The 18656-nt window shown below is 40.8% G+C and overlaps 1 protein-coding gene across 1 annotated transcript; it reads right to left on the bottom strand.

Annotated features, from left to right (window-relative positions):
* Positions 1–238: 238 nt before the first annotated feature.
* Positions 239–15496, bottom strand: LOC311048451 (E3 ubiquitin-protein ligase Itchy homolog; the record flags this gene model as incomplete). The annotated part of the gene is made up of 17 exons (XM_084061710.1): positions 239–1485; positions 1661–1733; positions 1857–1953; positions 3076–3180; positions 3582–3702; positions 3964–4104; positions 4496–4629; positions 4907–5066; positions 5528–5616; positions 6207–6278; positions 6828–6900; positions 7662–7808; positions 8043–8127; positions 8364–8433; positions 9543–9717; positions 14262–14457; positions 15079–15496. The coding sequence occupies 17 exons, from the start codon at positions 15494–15496 to the stop codon at positions 1386–1388; spliced, it is 2256 nt and encodes a 751-aa protein (XP_083917836.1). The 3' UTR covers positions 239–1385.
* Positions 15497–18656: the final 3160 nt, after the last annotated feature.

Here is an 18656-nt window from a genome sequence, read left to right as displayed (position 1 = left end):
TCTAAATAGGATTAAAAAGCCCATGAAAGTCTAACGGCGTGTTTCAAATGGGGTCCTTATGTACTCAATTCATATAGTGAAAGTATGATTCTAAATGTAATTGCGTAAAAGTACAGTATTGGTTACAAGTATTGATATCAAAATAATACTTAATGCCAAAAGTAAAATTACTTATTGTATAGAAGGTATTCAAAATGTGTCGCAAAACGACACATTGTGAGCTTGTAAAGACTGGCTATTTTCAAACAGCCATGGCTGAAGTGGTAAAGTATGTTTTCTAACAATAGTTAGGCTACTAGTTACTTTGTAGATTTTGAGAAGTAAAGGTTTTGAAAATTGGAAATACTCCAGGAAAGTAAAAATACCCAAGAATTATACTTAAGTACAGCTCTTGAGTACATGTACTTACTTACTTTTCACCACTGCTTGTATGCCCTACCAGGTCTCCTTCACAGAAAGCCTATGTGGGCAGAGGATAGACTGTGCTTTGAGCTTCATGCAATACCACTTGCCAACAGTAGGTGTCCTACCCGACCAACAATAGCCACCACACTTGTGTTGGTTATGTATTAAACTACTCTGCACTACAGATTGCTCAAAATAACATTTTATTCACTAAGAAAGGTCTGGATTGCAGCTTTAATTTCATCTGCGGTTGTGGGTTCAAATCCTGCTCTTACCAAGAGGAAATATGTTTTTTTAGAGCCAAGTCGAGGACAGTTTGAAGAAACTCTGTGGTGGTGCAATGGTCTAGTGCAGGGGTTTTCAACTGATTTTGACCCAGGGACCGCCATCCTGACTAAGAGCAACCTGGGGACCACCACTATTGTGTGTGTGGTGGTTCCATCATAGACCCACCCCACACAATAGTGGTGGGGGGTTCATGCACCACAGGGAGCTGGAGAAAATAGCTATAATATCTAATAAAATACAGTGATTTTGTTTGAATATGATGTAATATGATTAAGGATTACTGACATATACATTTTTAAAACGCTTTTTTTTTATATGCATGGCCAGGGACCACCTGCAATACCTCCGTGGACCACCGGTTGAAAACCCCTGGTCTAGTGACTAGTCACCTGTTATATGAGGCCAAGTAGTGTGAGAGATCTCTGGTTCAGATCCACTGGTTGATTTCAGGCTGTCAAACTCTTGACAGGTGACTTACATTGCACCTTTTGGAGGCTATGCTATCGTTACAGCCCCAGCCTAGGGGAAGCGAGGCGTGACATGTGACCCCTCTCTTTAAACCTCCCAATGAACCACCAACAAGCAGGAATTCAGTCATATGTTTTGTTTAGTTTTTTGCTTCAGAGTTACCGCTTAATCCCCCCCATGGACATGGCTCCTCCTCTCCATGCTGCTCCTCCTACCACGCTGTGTTACTCCAGGCCGAAGTCTTCTGTGTTCTCTATGGCAAACATCAGCTTCTCCTTCAGCTGCTCATAGCTCTTGTAAGGAGGAAGGTCCAGGCGATTAAAGCTAGACAAACGTCACAGAAAATCGATTTCGTTATTCGTCACACGTCACAAAAAGTCAATATCGTTTTCAAAAATCCAACAGGGAGGCTCTAAACTTCTAAAGTGAGTCTAGAGTGATTATCGAACCTGAAAAATCGGACATTTAAAATTATAGAGGGAATAATCCACAACTTTACCATGTGTGACTTCTTGGAAGCCAGTTCTCTTCGCCCACTTTCTCAAGGCAGAATTTCTGGAGGCCATTGCTCCCTGTATGAATTATAAACTAAATCAATATATTTATATACACACTGTGTGTGTGTGTGTGTGTGTGTGTGTGTGTGTGTTCACACACGCACGCATGCATGTGTGTTTTCCAGTTGAACAACATACCCATAAGGTCAGCAAAGCCACCCACAGGAAGTCGGCAGGTTCCAGTGACAAATTGCAGCAATTTCATCCTTTTCTCATTGTCCATCTCCTTGACAAACTGGGAACATTATTTCATATTAACTCTTGCTTGCAAAGCTTGGACTTTTACAGAAATCTGCGTTAAAAGAGTGATAGGGAAAGTGATGCTTTGAGCTTTTTATAGCTAACCTATACTTGAATCATTTTGTTTTTACGGCTAAACTATTGCGTAATAAATCCTATGGAAATTGGTTGTCAAGCTTCTCTGCCTTGTTAAAAGACATAAAAAGCTTTCCCATTCCAACTGTCAGCAGACTAATTGTAAAATAATTCATGTTATAATGAATATAGAAAATTGCCCAATAGGTTGCTTCTATGTGACAGGTGTGACAGAAGCAGATACACAGTTGTCCTACAGTATAAAGGCAAAAGTAATGGTGAATTCACAATCCCACACTAAGTAAAACACATTTTCGGGGAATGTCATAATTACTGGCCTAAGGCTATAGAGACAGGCTAAATGACTAACTCGGAAAGTTGCTTTCCGAGCAAATGTTCGGACTTCGGAAGGAGCATGTATTGGCCTTTAGGCTGAACAAAGGAACAAGAGACCTGTAAAGGTTAAAAAATATAGAAGGGTAAAAATATGACAAGCTGTCCAAAGCTGAACTTTGTTCCTTATTTATCAGGGACAATAAACATGAATCCACTAAAAGGTGCCAATGTTAGCCAAGTGGTTAATTTTCAACCTTATGAGGCCAAATGTCAAAGAGTTATTTATGTGTGCCACTGTGCTCACATTCAGTTCTCAATGGCTGTGTTAACTGTAGAAGTGCCAATGTGCAATCACTGACTAGTCAACGCTATTGTCAATGTGAGCACATTAGCACACCTAAATTACCCATCGTTAGTTTTATTAGCTGCAGCTATTGCTTACATCACTATACTAAGGTCAGTGGCAGCCTGGCATACTGTATTTTTACACTTCTATAGTTCTTAACCTTTAGAGGGCAGCAAAGTCAAACCCTTGGCCTAGGGGTTTGTTCCCCTTGCTGTTTTCAATTAGTCTATTCAGTCTATTCATTTTGAGATTCTTTGATTAGATGTAGTTTAGGGCCTTTTTTATTAAACTCTGAATGAATTAAAAGTAAAACAATAATAAAAAAGTATCCATTAAATGTACTTGTTGAAAGGTACCAACCTGCCAGAACCACAGGATCTGTTTGCTGCTGTGCACATAGTGTGTGTAGATGGTGTTTACCTGCCAGTCATCCAAGTTTATCTCCTGCATCCCACACAGCATCATCTAGGGGACATTAAATGTACAGCTTTTGTCAGAGCGCTGACTTTTTGTTTGCTATGTCTAATGATCGCCTTCATGCTCGACAACCGCACAATTAACTAGTTTGATGACAATAACAGGGCAGCAACTATCGATTATTTTCGTAGCGATAATACTATTGATGACTTTTTAGATTATTCCAATAACACAGGTTTTCCAAATGTTGTCAAAGATACCTTTAGTTCCGTAATAAAGTTGTAATACTGTTGAACAGGAAAACTGCTGTGAAGCAGCAACTCCTAATTATTTATGTCAATTTTCTTTTGGAATAGACACCACTATTCTATGCATGTATGCAAATTGCATAAAGTTCATTATGAATTAATATTATAAATATTACTACTGCCAGGTCCAAAGCTGAGTACCTCGAGCTCCTTGGCATCAAAGTACTGAAGGTACTGCTGAGGCAAAACTTCATTGAAGCCTTCAAAGAGAGCTTGAGTCTGCTCTTCCACTCCTCTGGATAATCTCCACTCTGCAACTAATCTGCATACATAAAGACAATTCAAAATAGCTAATTAACCACATGAACCCCAGCATCCCTATTCTGGGGTGCACTATTTCTTAAAGTATATATATATGTAAAGTTTTGACACTTTTGACGTAATAATCCAATTGCAGGAAAATATTTGACATGCAACTCATAATTACGTCGTGTGCGACCCCAAAATGTGTCCCGATCCATTGTTTGGGAAACACTGTCCTATGTTCCCCTGGGAGAAGTAGATGGGTGAGACCAGATTGTACCTGATATATTCCTCCTTGTTCTCCTCTGTGACAAGAGCGTTCCCTCCGCCAGGCTTCAGCTCATGGGTGGTTACCAACCCCAGGATCTCCTTGTCTACTGAGAAGAACATCTCCAGGCCACACTCTTTGATGTTGTTATCTCTGCAAAACAGAGGATGTCATTGTAAACAAAGTCATTTTAATTCACCATCAGCACTTCAGCATTGTTACTGTATGTCATCCCCACCATGTCTTCCCTGTCAAATATGAATTACATTTTTTACATTAAAATGAAATAATTAGTCAATATGAAGACGATAAATAGGATAGGATTTGACTTTGTAGTTATCTTTTTTTCCCTACTTGTTTATTTGTTGCTTTTTGTTGTTTTTTTGTCTTGTTTTCTTTTTAAATCAGTATTTTAGTGCAAGTACTGGTTTTATCATGAAGATCATGCGATCATGAAGTATATTTATTTTAAGTTGAATAGGGGGCAGGTATGAACAAGACTTCATTGCATAGCTGCACCCCATGTACGTATGCCCAGACCTACCTGATCCACGTGAGGGTGTGGTAGTACTCTGGGTCTACGGACTCCAGGTCTTTGAGAGCAAGGGGTTTGTTTAGGATACGTTTGTAGAAGGGCAGTGAAAAAGCTGTGCCAATGAACTTCCCATGGAACAGTGCCTAGGGACAGTGCAAGACATCTTAGTTTGTATTCACTCAACAATACAGTATTTGTCAATGACATTGCCAACAGGGATGAGCTTGCTGCATCTTTTTTGATAGATTGCAATGATAATTTAGTTTACTGTTCTTGGCTAAAACAAGTGTCACTTGTGTGATAACTAACCACGTCTAATATGTATCTACTCAAACCTCAAATAGAGTTAAGGCCTGCTCAAAACAACTGTAGTTTAGAAGTAAATATCATATATATATATATATATATATATATATATACCATTGCAATTAAGCGTCCTATGAACTTGAAGTACTTGAGGTGGTCAGGGTTGATGTGAGAGACCGGGTTAATCTGCCGACAGTAGTTCTCCTTGCCAGCATACTCAAACAGACAGTACATGGGGTTCAACACCTCATGAGACAGCAGGAAGAACCATTCCCTGTAAAGATAAGCACAGGGTAAATTTAAAAAAGATAGGGGAATTGTTATAGAAGGGCTTGTGTTGCACATCAGTTGTGGCTGCTGTCCAAACAAAAGCATCACATGAGCGCAACATACCTTAAAGGGATAGTTCGCCCCCAAAATTACTTTTTTTCCCTGTCGATTGGTCACCCCATGGAGACTTGAATTCATGGATTTTTTTTGTTTTTGTTGCATTCCCAAGCCAATAATTTGATGTCCGGCAGCAGTTCCGACACAAAGGAGACTCTTTGTGTCTCCTATCGGAACCGCTGCCTATCGACCTTCCTATTATTGGCTTAGGAATGCGACAAAAACAAAAAAAAATCCTTTAATTCAAGTCTCCATGGGGTGACTAGTCGATAGAAAAAAAGTAATGTTTTGGGTGAACTATCCCTTTAAATAATCATCCATCAAGCTTCTCAACATACAGTAACGTACCTCGCTACTCCCCCTGAGTCCAAGCCTTCCTCTCCAGAAAAGATGATCCACAATCTCCGCCTCAGATCTTGTGGACGAAAGCTCATGATCTTTCAACAGAAAAGAAACAGTGGAAAATGTATGAAATTACATTTTTATCAAAAATTATATTCAACTTGTAAAACGATTAAACTGGTTAATTTTGGAATCCGTCAGCCACAGCCTCTTTGGCTATTAGTTTACTGCACTGATTGGAAAATGGTTAAAGGACCATATCACCCATTTTCAACCTAACTTCATATAATTGGTCCTTACTAATGCTCATTATGGTACCATTTTTGTCTCCACGGGGTCTGTGTCTCAGAGGAGGGACAGTTTATTTAAAAAAAATGTATAATGTGAGAACGATGGCTACTATTATAGCATGCTAACTTTCACGAAATAAAAAGCCTGTAGTTTCCCCATCGATGATGTCACTGGTAGGCAGGTTTCTGAACTGTCCACAACCCTCTTCTGAGACACAGACTGAGTAGACAGAAATGGTACCATATTATAATGAGCATTAATGAGGATCAATTATATGAATATAGTTGAAATGGGTGAAGTGGTCCTTTAAACAAATTAAAATCTAAAACGAAAACATTTCTGCTCAAAGTAATGAATATTAAAGAAAGTATAATACAAGCTTGGAGAAGCTCACTTGTTGGAACGAATCCTCAAACAAGGTTTTGCGCGTGACTGTAATCTTGATGTCCTGGGGCAGCGACAGTTGCTAAGAGACAGAAGCAGGGAATTAGAGAGAAACGGACAGCCATGAAAACCTCATGTGAAATATGCTGTATGATTGAGGCTTTCCATGTTCCCATAGATGGAGTACCGAAGTTCTGACGCCACTCGCGCTACCCTCTTAGTCTTGGGCCAAACAGTGGCAACCATTAAAGTTTTATTTAGAGCTTAATTTACAGACATCTAATGAGGGAAGCATGGATAAAAAAGAAGAAAAACAAAACAACTCAAACTTAATTCACATGATAACATCCTCACATGTACAGTGGGTCATAACTGTAGCTCAAACCAGGTAGGAGACTCACAGCTTTAAGTTAATGGCTATGGTACCCCCCTTAGGCGAATTATAGTAATTGATAAATGATAAACTGTAAAGGGATCCAAACCAAAAGACCCATGACTAATGTTTTGTCGATATGAAGATGGAAAAAGGCAATACATGAATGGGGTAGAGATCAGAATTTAATTTGAGGAACCAAAAATATATTTTGACACCAACTCCATAGAATGTGCAAGTTGTTCAGATGACACTTACCTGACAACAGCATCGGAAGTTGTGGACTTTGGCTTTGAAGTCCCTGACATAGGTAATCTGGGGCCCGTTTTCACTGTAGGAAATGACCAAAATAAGGATTATTTTCTTCAATGTGTACTCATTAACACATAAATAACATCTCATGGTGTGGGGATACTAAATTAAAAGTCTAATTCTAAAGAAAGCAGCATCTTAGCGTCCATATAGCGTCCAATATTTATATAAACCCCTCCAAAAAGCTGTAAGCTGACAATTACACCAATGGACCCAATGGAAACAAGCCCCCTGGGGCTTTTTGTGTTATTTTCTTAGCATAATGTTTGACTGTACTACATGTACTGTTTACCAACTTGTTAATAAAGTAATCAATCAATCAATCAATCAAACCAAAGGGGACCAGAGGTGTCTACTCAGTGGGACTTTCTATTGCAATGATATTTTGGGATCTACAACACAGGAGTTAGCAATTGAGGTATTTTATCCACTATGTACTTTTTGCTGATTGAGGCCCCCCAGGGGTCTGTATTGGCCCACTTATTTTTTTCCCCCTCTACACCAAATCTCTTTGCTGAAAATAGCTGATCTACAAAATCACAACGTGTTGCAAGTTGCAACGCAATGCGTAGGAAGCTTTTATAATCAATTAACTCCTAAGTTATTTTTGGCAAATGTTTTCTCAGAATGTTGGCCTATTAAAAGACACTAGGGTTCATGTGGTTAATCACGGACACAGGGCACAAGTTCCTCCCTAGTGTAAATACTGATATGATCAGTTTTCTACGCTATAATACGACTATAATACGTCCATTTTAATATTGTTTAACTCAGGCGTACAGTGAGGATTTCCCTGTGCGAGGATCAATGTAGGTGGTAGTTCCCCTATTGTGGTCTACGAAGTAAGGAATCCCATTCGCCATGAACTTCATCTCCCAACCGCCTGGCAGGTGCTTGTCATCCACCACCCTTGAAATATCCACCACCCTTGAAATAAAACACACACACACACACACACACACACACACACACACACACACACACACACACACACACACACACACACACACACACACACACACACACACACACACACACACAAATAAGATCAATAAATAAAAAAACATAAATAACAGAATGTGGTCACTATACGTTTGCAACAGGGATAGCAACACGGTCTGTATGTTACGAAGGATTATAACACAGGTGATATTAATGTACCTTTGTGTCCTGGGATCCACCCACTGAGTCATCCGAGTTGTGTGATCAACAAAAAACACTCTGCCATTTGTGTCTGTTGTCTTCTCTGGGAAATAAAATGGCAATGTGAAGATAAAAGGCTGTTTACGTATTTTTCATGGATTATTCACAGTCTGGGAAATTATGCTTCAAGCACACATGGTCATCATCAGAAATACAGTACCAGCTATGGATATCTTTACAACAACACAGTCAATTTCCTCAAGCACATCTTTGTTTTCCAACTAATAACAGGGTCTTTAGTGAAACAGGGTAAAACACGTAAAGGTCAATTATGCTTACCCCAGCCATGTGGTAGAGGCCCCAGTCGGTCAGATTCATTGTTTGCTGCAGCTGCAAGCTGATCTTGCAGCTAAGGAGGCAGAGAAAAGGGAAGGTGGTAATTCATAACAATTTCAGACCATAAACTGTTATTTATGCTCCTTATGCTGTATCTTATGCTGTCATCATGGGCCAATGATTTGATTTTATTAGACGTTACGTTATACAGGAAAAAACACATGTTACATCATGTTCATCGGAGAAACATCAAGGATACAAACACATAAGCGTCTTGTGACTCCATTGTGGTCCTTGGTCTGAGACAAACAACATGGCAACAAAATACATACAGGTAGACTGTACAGTAATAAATAATACAATCAACAGCTACACTACCGACAGCATAAGTACATATAATCACATTGCTAACATAAGTGACCCTACTATTCTACAACATTTTATAAAAGCCATGCTTTGACCCTTATCTTAAAAAGGAGATGGTTGCTGATGCTCTTTTTAGTCAGGGGTAGTGAGTTCCAGGTAACTGCTCCTCCAAATCTAAATGAGCGTTTTCCCATTTCAGTGGTGAACGTGGGCATGGTCAGGTCTGCTATGCTGGCTATGGTTAGGTGGGAATGGGCTTCGCTACGCTTCTGAAAAAGCTACTTGTTTTATAAAATAAACAACGAAGAGCAACTATGTAAGTGACTCTTGTCGTGGAATTCTGGATCAATCAGCTATCGATGAGGCACATAGGAGTCGAGACAATATTCTAGGTGGTGATGATTATGCTTTAGGTACATGATAACATGGGGAGAAGTACAATAACACTTATGTCAGTGGTACGGTAGTTCTGCCAAGAGCACAGGGCAGAGATCATAGTTATACTGTAGCTGCTTCAAGGACAAACTGAACCATAACAAGAAAGGTTGTACCAAAACAATAGCTAGTAGGCCTAGTGGAGACATCCAGGCTCTTACAAGCTTCCAAATATCAAAATGTATTGTAGAAGTATTATAAGTGATGGTAAAATATTAAGGTTAGCTATAAGCAGCCAAATAATTTCTTCCTCACTTTCCTCTGCTGTACCAAAAACATCCCTGCATTCTCCCATGGACCCAGGTCCACAACATGCACAGTGAAACCACCCATGGCCAGTAAGTCAGGGAGCCAGTGAAGACAAGTGATCATCACACTCACCCCATATGTGAACCACTGGTTACATTGCTGCATGGCTCCCTGCAGCTGGCTGCGCTGGTTCTGCCACTCCTCGTAATGACGCACTGACTCCTGTGTGGGTTGCTGCCACGAGGTGGTTCGAGTGGTGTGGTCAACAAAGTACAACCGACCCATGGGGTCCACCTTTCTCTCCCATCTAGAGAGGACAGGTGGTGGGGGGAGGGGGCAAACTGAGTTGGGAATATATACAACACCCTATAGTTGACCCAGACTAATGAGTTCCACTGTAAAGGCAAAGGTTATGTCAAACCTTTATTTTATATCAGTTGTCCGAACTCTCATAGACTTTTTTTTCTGCACAGACCGGCCGAACACAACTATGTCAAAGTAAGCCTGCATTATTAAGACTAATATGATCAGCATGATTGCTTTGCTGGATATTGTGATCACGACTACGGGTGATTCATTGTTATTTTCATGCCACTCCTACATATTCTTTCATTTTTCAGGAACAGCTGCTGCCTGCAATCATAAAATAAATGTCTTATTGCTGATCTGCCAACACTCTTGGCATGTAATGTAACCATGTAACCAGGATGGACTCCCGTGGACACAGACGAAGGCCCCCCTCAACCCCCCATCCCCCCATCCCCCAAGCCCCACAGCTGGTTGCTTACCAACAAGAACCAGACGATGCCCAACCCCCCACCCCCCCCCAACCCCCACAGATGGCCGCGTACAGCGAAACAGAGGCTTTGATGGACGCTAACACCTCAACACCCCCCTCCCCCCCCGACACTGCTCCTCTCTGTGGACTCTCAGTGGACAGACATCTTTTCATTGAACAAATGAAAAAATCGTTTGGCGTTGGCTTGCACATGATACACCTCAATGTGAATTCCCTTGTAGGAGACAAGCTAACACAAATCAAGCAGATGTTTTATGATGGTAAGGTTGACATTTTAACTTTCTCTGAAACGAAACTTGATCATACGATAGATGATACTGATATTGAGATTGAAAACTACAAACTTTTCAGAAAAGATAGGAACAGAAACGGGGGCGGCGTATGCATGTATGTACATAAAGACAATGTCTGCATCCTTCGCGAAGACCTGAATGATGCAGACATTGAAGCTGTGTGGGTCGAGATCATTTTTGAAAATGCTAAACCTGTGCTAGTCGGTACCATATACAGACCTCCTAACCAGGCTGATTTCTATGATAGACTTGATGAATGTTTAGCTAAAGTGGACAATGAGGAGACAATACTTCTGGGTGACTTTAACACTGACATGCTCCGTAAGGAAGCGTCAGTGTTTAAGTCATTCAGGGGGTTTTGTAATCGGCACTCACTCCACCAGCTGATCACTCAGCCCACAAGGCTGTGTGTTTCCACTCAAACTATCATAGATCTCATTCTAACAACGGACAAGGACAAAATCCTCAATAGTGGTGTTTCTACCTGTGGCATATCTGATCATAACATGATCTTCTGCACCAGAAAGAAACGTAAACCTAAGACCGGTTACCACCAAACAGTCACGATCAGAGACCTCAAAAACTACAAGAGTGAGGACTTAGATCACAGACTGGAGGAACAGGATTGGTCCGACGTACTAAACAGCACACAGGTAGACGAATCTTGGCTTGGTTTCAAAACCAAATTCATTCCAATTTTGGACAGTGTGGCTCCCATGAAAACCATCAGGGTCAAAACCCGCTCGGTTCCATGGATGAATTCGGAAATCCTTGCTACCATGAAAGTCAGAGACAAAAAGTGTTCTGACTATCATAAAAGTAGGATCAAACTTGCCAAAAGCTTCAATAAAGGTCTCGAATCCCACGTAGCGAAACTCAAAAAAGAGAAAAACATGCTAAGAAACAAGGTTAATGGCATGCTGTTGTTAGCAGAAAAAAGCTACCTCGATGGCAAAATTGAGGAAAATCAAAACAAACCACGTGAGCTCTGGAAGCTATTCAACAACCTACTAGGCTGCAGCAAGAAATTGAAAACCAGGTTTACAAACATAAACCTCAAGGTGAATGACACTCTCATTTCATCCAAACGGGAAGTGAGTAAAATCCTCAACATATTCTTCACGACCGTGGCCTCAGAGTTAGTTGAAAAACTACCCCCTCACTCTGGGAGTCATGGTGGAGAGTATGTTGATTCATTTTACGATAAACAGGGTGTACGCAAAGATGATTTTAAACTCTCCCCTGTGTCAACAGATGAGGTGTTTAAAAAATTGAGTGCACTCCAACAACACAGAGCCACAGGTCCCGACAACATCCCCGCTAAATTTCTAAAAGACTCAGCCGCCTCCATTGCCCCAATCATTACCCACATAATAAACCTCTCCATCATACAGGGACGGGTCCCTAACGACTTCAAAAAAGCAAGAGTGACCCCTCTGTACAAAAAAGGAAACCAATTAGACCCTGGCAACTACCGCCCTATTTCTATTCTTAGCTCCATCTCGAAAGTCATGGAAAAAATAGTCTATGAACAGGTTGATAAGTACCTTGCCGAAAAAAATCTAATTTACGAATTCCAATCTGGTTTCAGAACAAACCACTCCACTGACACATGCCTTCTCTATTTGAACGACTCTATCAAACAAGATGTCGACAAGGGCAAATATTGCGGCATGGTCATGCTGGACCTCCAGAAGGCTTTTGACACCGTTAATCACCCAATTATGATCAATAAGCTCAAAGCAATAGGCTTTGATGACACGTCGGTGAACTGGATGAGATCCTACCTGGAAGGGAGGGAGCAAGTGGTGGAAGTAAACGGCACCCAGTCCCCTCCCCTCCCAGTGACTTGTGGTGTTCCTCAAGGAAGCATACTAGGACCACTACTGTTCCTGATATATGTGAATGATATGTCCTCAGCTTGCGACTGCAAACTGTTCCTGTTCGCAGATGACTCGGCTCTGCTGGTCTCGGACAGGGACAGGCTGCAGGTTGAGAAAACTCTCAGCACTGAACTCAACAAGATCTGCATCTGGCTCTCCGACAACAAACTCTCATTACACCTGGGTAAAACTGAATCCATCCTCTTTGGGTCCAACCCTAACCTTAGAAAGGCTGAGAGTTTCACGATCAAAGTGGGTGAAAATGTTATCACAAGAAAGGAGGAAATTACCTACCTGGGTTCCATCTTGGAGGCAAACCTCTCAGGTGACAAAAACGCTGAAAAGACGATCAAAAAGGTCCACAAAATAACACGGAGGATGTGGAGGCTTGTTCGTAAAGTCAGTAAGAATACTCTGAAGATTCTTGTAGGGGCCCTCATACAAGGTCATTATGATTATGCATGCACCTCGTGGTATCACAACACCTCCAAGGCCCTAAAAACAAGGCTCCAAACATCCCAAAACAAACTTGTAAGGCTACTTCTTGGCCTCAATTACAAAGCCCATCTAACCCATGCCCATTTTGCTAGGCTTGGATGGCTTAGGGTTGAGGACAGAGTACAGCAACTTGCTATGGGCCTGGTCTTTAAGATACACCACAACATTGGGATCCCCCTGTATTTGTCAAAATACTTCCAAAATGTTAATCAAGTCCATGATCATAACACCAGAGGCAGCTCCACAAACCATGTTCAACCCAGATTTGGCACAACAAAGGGAATGAACTCTTTCTCATGCTATTCATCTAAAATGTGGAATGCCCTACCAAAAGGAGTAAAGGAGTGTAAAACCCTACTTACTTTCAAAAATGCCCTAAAGATACACCTTCAGGAGGCTGCAATTCAAAAATGGCCCCTGTCCAAGTCCTAACCTACCCCATGTCCTAACCCAACCTACCCCCCCCCCCCCCCCCTCTCTTTCTTTTTTGTACATATTTTTCACCCTTCATACTTCATACCAGTAACCTGTAAACTGATTGTATGACATTCTGTATAGTAGTGTGTATATCTGTCTGTCTCTTATATGTCAACATGATTTGAGTGCATGGGGATCTCATCTTAAACAAGCTACGTGCTTAACTGAGCTATCCAGTTTAGTAGACCTTGTATTGCGAATTTGTACTTCCATGTACTGTTATGTACTGCCATGTACTGTTCTCATGTCTTACTAAATAAAGTACATCAATCAATCAATCAATAAGGTGTGAAGCAGAAAGGTACGCTGCAGGCAGAGCTTCAGGCCAGTCCCAGGTTATTCTATTCTCAATGTGGTGCACAAATACACACAGCCATTCTGGTATCACCTTCTTCTCTCACTTGCTGAGGCAAAGACCATTAGTCAGCAAAAAGAAAAAGAAAATAAACTAGAAAAAGTGCTCCTCGGAGCACAGGTCTCCGCCAGGTCACGTCGTTATTGTGGCCTCCTGGTGGCGCTATAATAGGACAATGTGAAAAGGGTGGCATTTCTTCCTCTGCCTAGTGGGAATGAGCGTGCATTCATGATTTGAGGCATTTTGTTGCAAAAATGTGTTTTGCTATGCCTTCGGCCTGGCGGAGACAATAAACAGCCAGCAGTGGGATATTATGGGAGTCATTTGCAGAAAGCCCTTGTTTAATGGAGTCAGAGAGTCAAGCAGGGAGAAAGCATTTACTGTAGCCATTAAAATGTGTAAGATAGCAAGTGTTTCAAAATCACTTTTAATTGAGCAGCTGGCAAAGGCACCGGCAGCACTCACAAGGATTTGCAAGGATTTTGTGAGTAGATTACGCCTCAGGTAGAATCAGTAGCAGAAAGAAAGAAACGCCTTAGCTCTTACCCGGTTGGCAGGGGTGGGGCAGGGCAGGGTGGGGCAGGGCGGGTCGGGGCGACTCTGAGAAGCAGAGGCGTCGTTGCAGAGGTTGAGGTTGAGGTTGCAGCCCTGGGGCCACGCCTTGGGGACAGTTGCAGCCCCGCTGAGCCATCTGAAATCGGGGCTTCACTCACCTCGCTGGACGAGGAGCTGCTGGAAGAGGCTGAGGGAGAGGAACAGCACACAGCAGGGGAGGAGAAGGGGGAGAGGATGGTATTGATGAATGAATTAGACCATGGGTCTTCAACAGGGGTTCTGGGACTCCTAGGAGGTCCTCAGAGTTACTACAGTGGGGGCGCCAAATCTTTGTGAGAAGGGAACTTTCTTTTTTACACTAACCACTTGAACCTTAGAGTCCCTATTCTGAGGAGAACTTTAGCCAAAAATAGCTGATCTACAAGCACACAACGCCGTTGTGTGCTTGTAAATCTGCTGTCAAACAAGTCTATACAACTATCTATGAAATATATGAAAACGTCTAATCTGCAACACAATTGTATACAATATGTAGTGGGGGTCCCTGCTTCATTTCTCTCTCAACTAAGGTCCTTGGCCTGAAAAACATTGAAGACCCCTGAATTAGACTGTTTACCAACACACTAGTGGTGCAAGCACATACTTGATTAACCACAGGAATCCTAGCATCCCATATTCCAGGGGGCGAACCTCTGGCTAAAATAGTAAATCTGGCTCACAACATGTCACAATGTTATAGTTTACAAATCATTACTTTACTATTATATTGAATGAGACGGGTCAACTGACTTTAAAGTTATTTACTTACGTATTTTTAAATGGATTTTCAATTCTTGGAATTCTTTCATAAGTGCATGAAAGGAAGACAGAGTCTCTCCCTGCAGATTCAGGGACAGATTCTGAAATGCTTCATCAAGGCCGCGATTCAACGTGTCAAACTCATCTACCTGGCTGTAGGCCGAAATGGTACGCTTGACCAAGCCCTTAAAGGTGTATTTTTTAACAACCGCTACAGCAGACTTGAGTGTGGACAGGATCTCCTTTAGGACCTCCTCCAACTCAGGAGAGACTTCTTCTCGTTTGATTCTCCTGACCACTTTCTCCAGCTGTTTCACACGGTTACTCAAACGCTGGCACCGGTCCTTGTTGGCCTTGACCTCCTTACAGAGACAGTAGAGTGCAGAGGCTGTGCTCAAGATGGTGGTTATGGGTTCCATGAAAGACATGACTGACTGGAAAGACATGACTGACTGGAAAACATGAGAGAAGGGAGAAAGGAGAACAGTTTAGAGCTGGAAAGATGGGGAGGTCTCTGTAACTGAACAAAGACTCGATCACAATGATTAATATCACAATATAAAGATTTAACATTTTAACAAAATCTTTTTGTTTTAACAATAAAAAATAAAAGAAAATCACTTACCTTTTCACTGACTCGCTTATAAGGAGATCATTTACCTATTGTGAGTGTCGATACAGGACGCCTGTTTACACCCATCACACTGTTAATGTTAATGCACTAAGATGAAACTATTTCTCATTTTGTCTACTTCCTGACTAACAGGTTTGATTTGGTACTATCAGTGAGCCTCATCGATGGCATTTTCTTGGGCATGTCATTAAAGATGAACATTTTAAATTAGCATTTTCTGCAAAAGCTAATGTATAACGCCTGTATACCCCAGTAAATCACACCATGTACAGTTTTTACTTAAGTCTGTAAATGAGCTTGACTGTGGGAACATGGAAAGCCTCGATCGCGTGTACAGTATGTTCACGAGACATCCATGTTTTCATGTTTGTCCATTTCCCTGATTACATTCCCTGTGCTCAGTGATGCAAAGTAACACGCACGCACGCACCCTTTGCAGTCAGATTAACTACAGAGCATATTTTGAAAGTTAACATGCAGAAGAACACTTCAATAGCACATGTCCGGAGTGTGAAGGTAAAGTTGGTGCAGGGGTGAGGTCGGCTCAACTGTGACCTCAGCAAAGTCAGCTGGCAGGTTGTACTGATGGGGTCATGTCGGGTGGAGGCCGTGTCTCTTTTCCATAGGTGAACTTTTACAGATATGCATTGATGCCACTCAAATAAAATGAGGAGAAAAATGGCAGAACTACTACTAAAAAAAATAATAATAAATGTTCTGGCCCAGCGGCCCACCGGGAATTTGCCCGGTACACCAAATGGCCAGTCCGCCCCTGAATCCAACCAGGACATTTTTCCAACTTTTACCTGACTCTTGCACCTTTATCTGATCTTTCACTGAAGAGCGTGCAAGAGACCACAGAAAGTATGTACCATGGTGGAGCAGTGGTTAAGATACAGGCCTTGCACACAGATGGTCCTGAGTTCAAAAAGTGGTCTAGAGAGACAAACGCGGAGCCTTGAATTTTAGATGTAGTTGATGCATTATTTTATTATTTTATTTTGTAAATCTTAAAACTTACGCTTCCGTTCACTCAGTGTCACAATAATATCCTTGTTTTTTCTAGCCTGGAACATTCCGCTACAGTTAGGTGTGTTAGAGACAAAAGCCCTTAATGTGTCTGTGTCATTTCTTTTTAGTTGAGGACAAATGTTTTCACGCACTGAAAGCAAAAGGAAAAAACTAACTCTTGCCCTTTTTTTCCTTTAGCCGAACAAAAACAAAAAAACAAAGGCCATTCTTTTGTTCTTCTACGCTTGATAAGAGGGGGAAACAACAGTCCCATGCAGTAGTGAATGTGGCACAAAGCCTGTTTGTATATCTGGTACCTAATAATTGCTTTTCTTTCTATCTTCATTTCTTTTTGTTTTTTTTGTTTATACTGACCAGTATTCTGCGTAAAAGAGAGAAAAAAATGAGAAAAATACAAGCTTCTGTGACGGTTTTATTGCTTAGCACGCACGTGGTTGTGACATTTTTAGACTTAGCTTAAAGACAAAAAAACATGTATTAAAATGACACAAAAGACTCATCCCCCACACCTCTTTTCTCCTGGTTATTGACGTAATATTAGATTTGTGTTTTGTCTTTAAAAAAAACAATACATAAAACCAAATTAAAAAAAGAAAAAAAAATCCAGTTCTAGGTTCTCACCTTCCATGTTATAATCAGGAAAAACAAAAAAATGTAAAAGACCATTTAAAGTGAAATAAAGGTTTTATCAGTTCTATGTGATTTCTGTTTTGTTTTTGTTGCTGCACTGTGAAGCATGTAGGTAGTCGTTTAACAGTTACACTTAACAGTTAAAACCAAGCTCACAACGCATAACATTGTGACCTTGTAGATTGGCTATTTTCTGTATTTTTGCGTGACACCGTTGTATGATGAGTTATAAAATAGGGCTTAAGTGGTTAAAATACATAACAATTTGGGGGTCTTTGGCGCAAAAAGGTTTGAGAACCAATGTTGACTACCATGACTGGGTGTTACATCAGGTTGTAGGTCCACCATACAAAATTGAAGGGGAAAGAATTTAGGTTTGAACACTTGAGTTTAAATTGACTCACCAAATATTTAAGCTGCATTCTGTAACTTGTATGCAGTAATAGAAGAAGTATTCACATTTATTTGAGAAAAAGTAACAATACCACAGTGTAGAAATACTGTTAAAGTAGAAGTTTTGATTGAATACTTTATTTAGGAGTTTGCAGAGAAAAAGCACATGAAAGTAGAGTTTAAATAAAGGTCAACTAAATAGGATTAAAAAGCCCATGAAAGTCTAACGGCGTGTTTCAAATGGGGTCCTTATGTACTCAATTTATATAGTGAAAGTCCGATTCTAAATGTAATTGCGTAAAAGTACAGTATTGGTTACAAGTATTGATATCAAAATATACTTAATGCCAAAAGTAAAATTACTTATTGTATAGAAGGTATTCAAAATGTGTCGCAAAACGACACATTGTGAGCTTGTAAAGACTGGCTATTTTCAAACAGCCATGGCTGAAGTGGTAAAGTATGTTTTCTAACAATAGTTAGGCTACTAGTTACTTTGTAGATTTTCAGAAGTAAAGGTATTGAAAATTGGAAATACTCCAGGAAAGTAAAAATACCCAAGAATAACACTTAAGTACAGCTCTTGAGTACATGTACTTACTTACTTTTCACCACTGCTTGTATGCCCTACCAGGTCTCCTTCACAGATAGCCTATGTGGGCAGAGGATAGACTGTGCTTTGAGCTTCATGCAATACCACTTGCATACAGGTGTCCTACCCGACCAACAATAGCCACCACACTTGTGTTGGTTATGTATTAAACTACTCCACTACTACTGCACTACAGATTGCTCAAAATAACATTTTATTCACTAAGAAAGGTCTGGATTGCAGCTTTAATTTCATCTGCGGTTGTGGGTTCAAATCCTGCTCTTACCAAGAGGTAATATGTTTTTTT

This window comes from Gymnoscopelus microlampas (genome assembly GCF_963454915.1).
Source record: "Gymnoscopelus microlampas genome assembly, chromosome: 7".
NCBI lineage: Eukaryota > Metazoa > Chordata > Actinopteri > Myctophiformes > Myctophidae > Gymnoscopelus > Gymnoscopelus microlampas.
The sequence above is the reverse complement of the archived record's forward strand: the minus strand, read 5'-3'. Positions and strand labels throughout refer to the sequence as shown.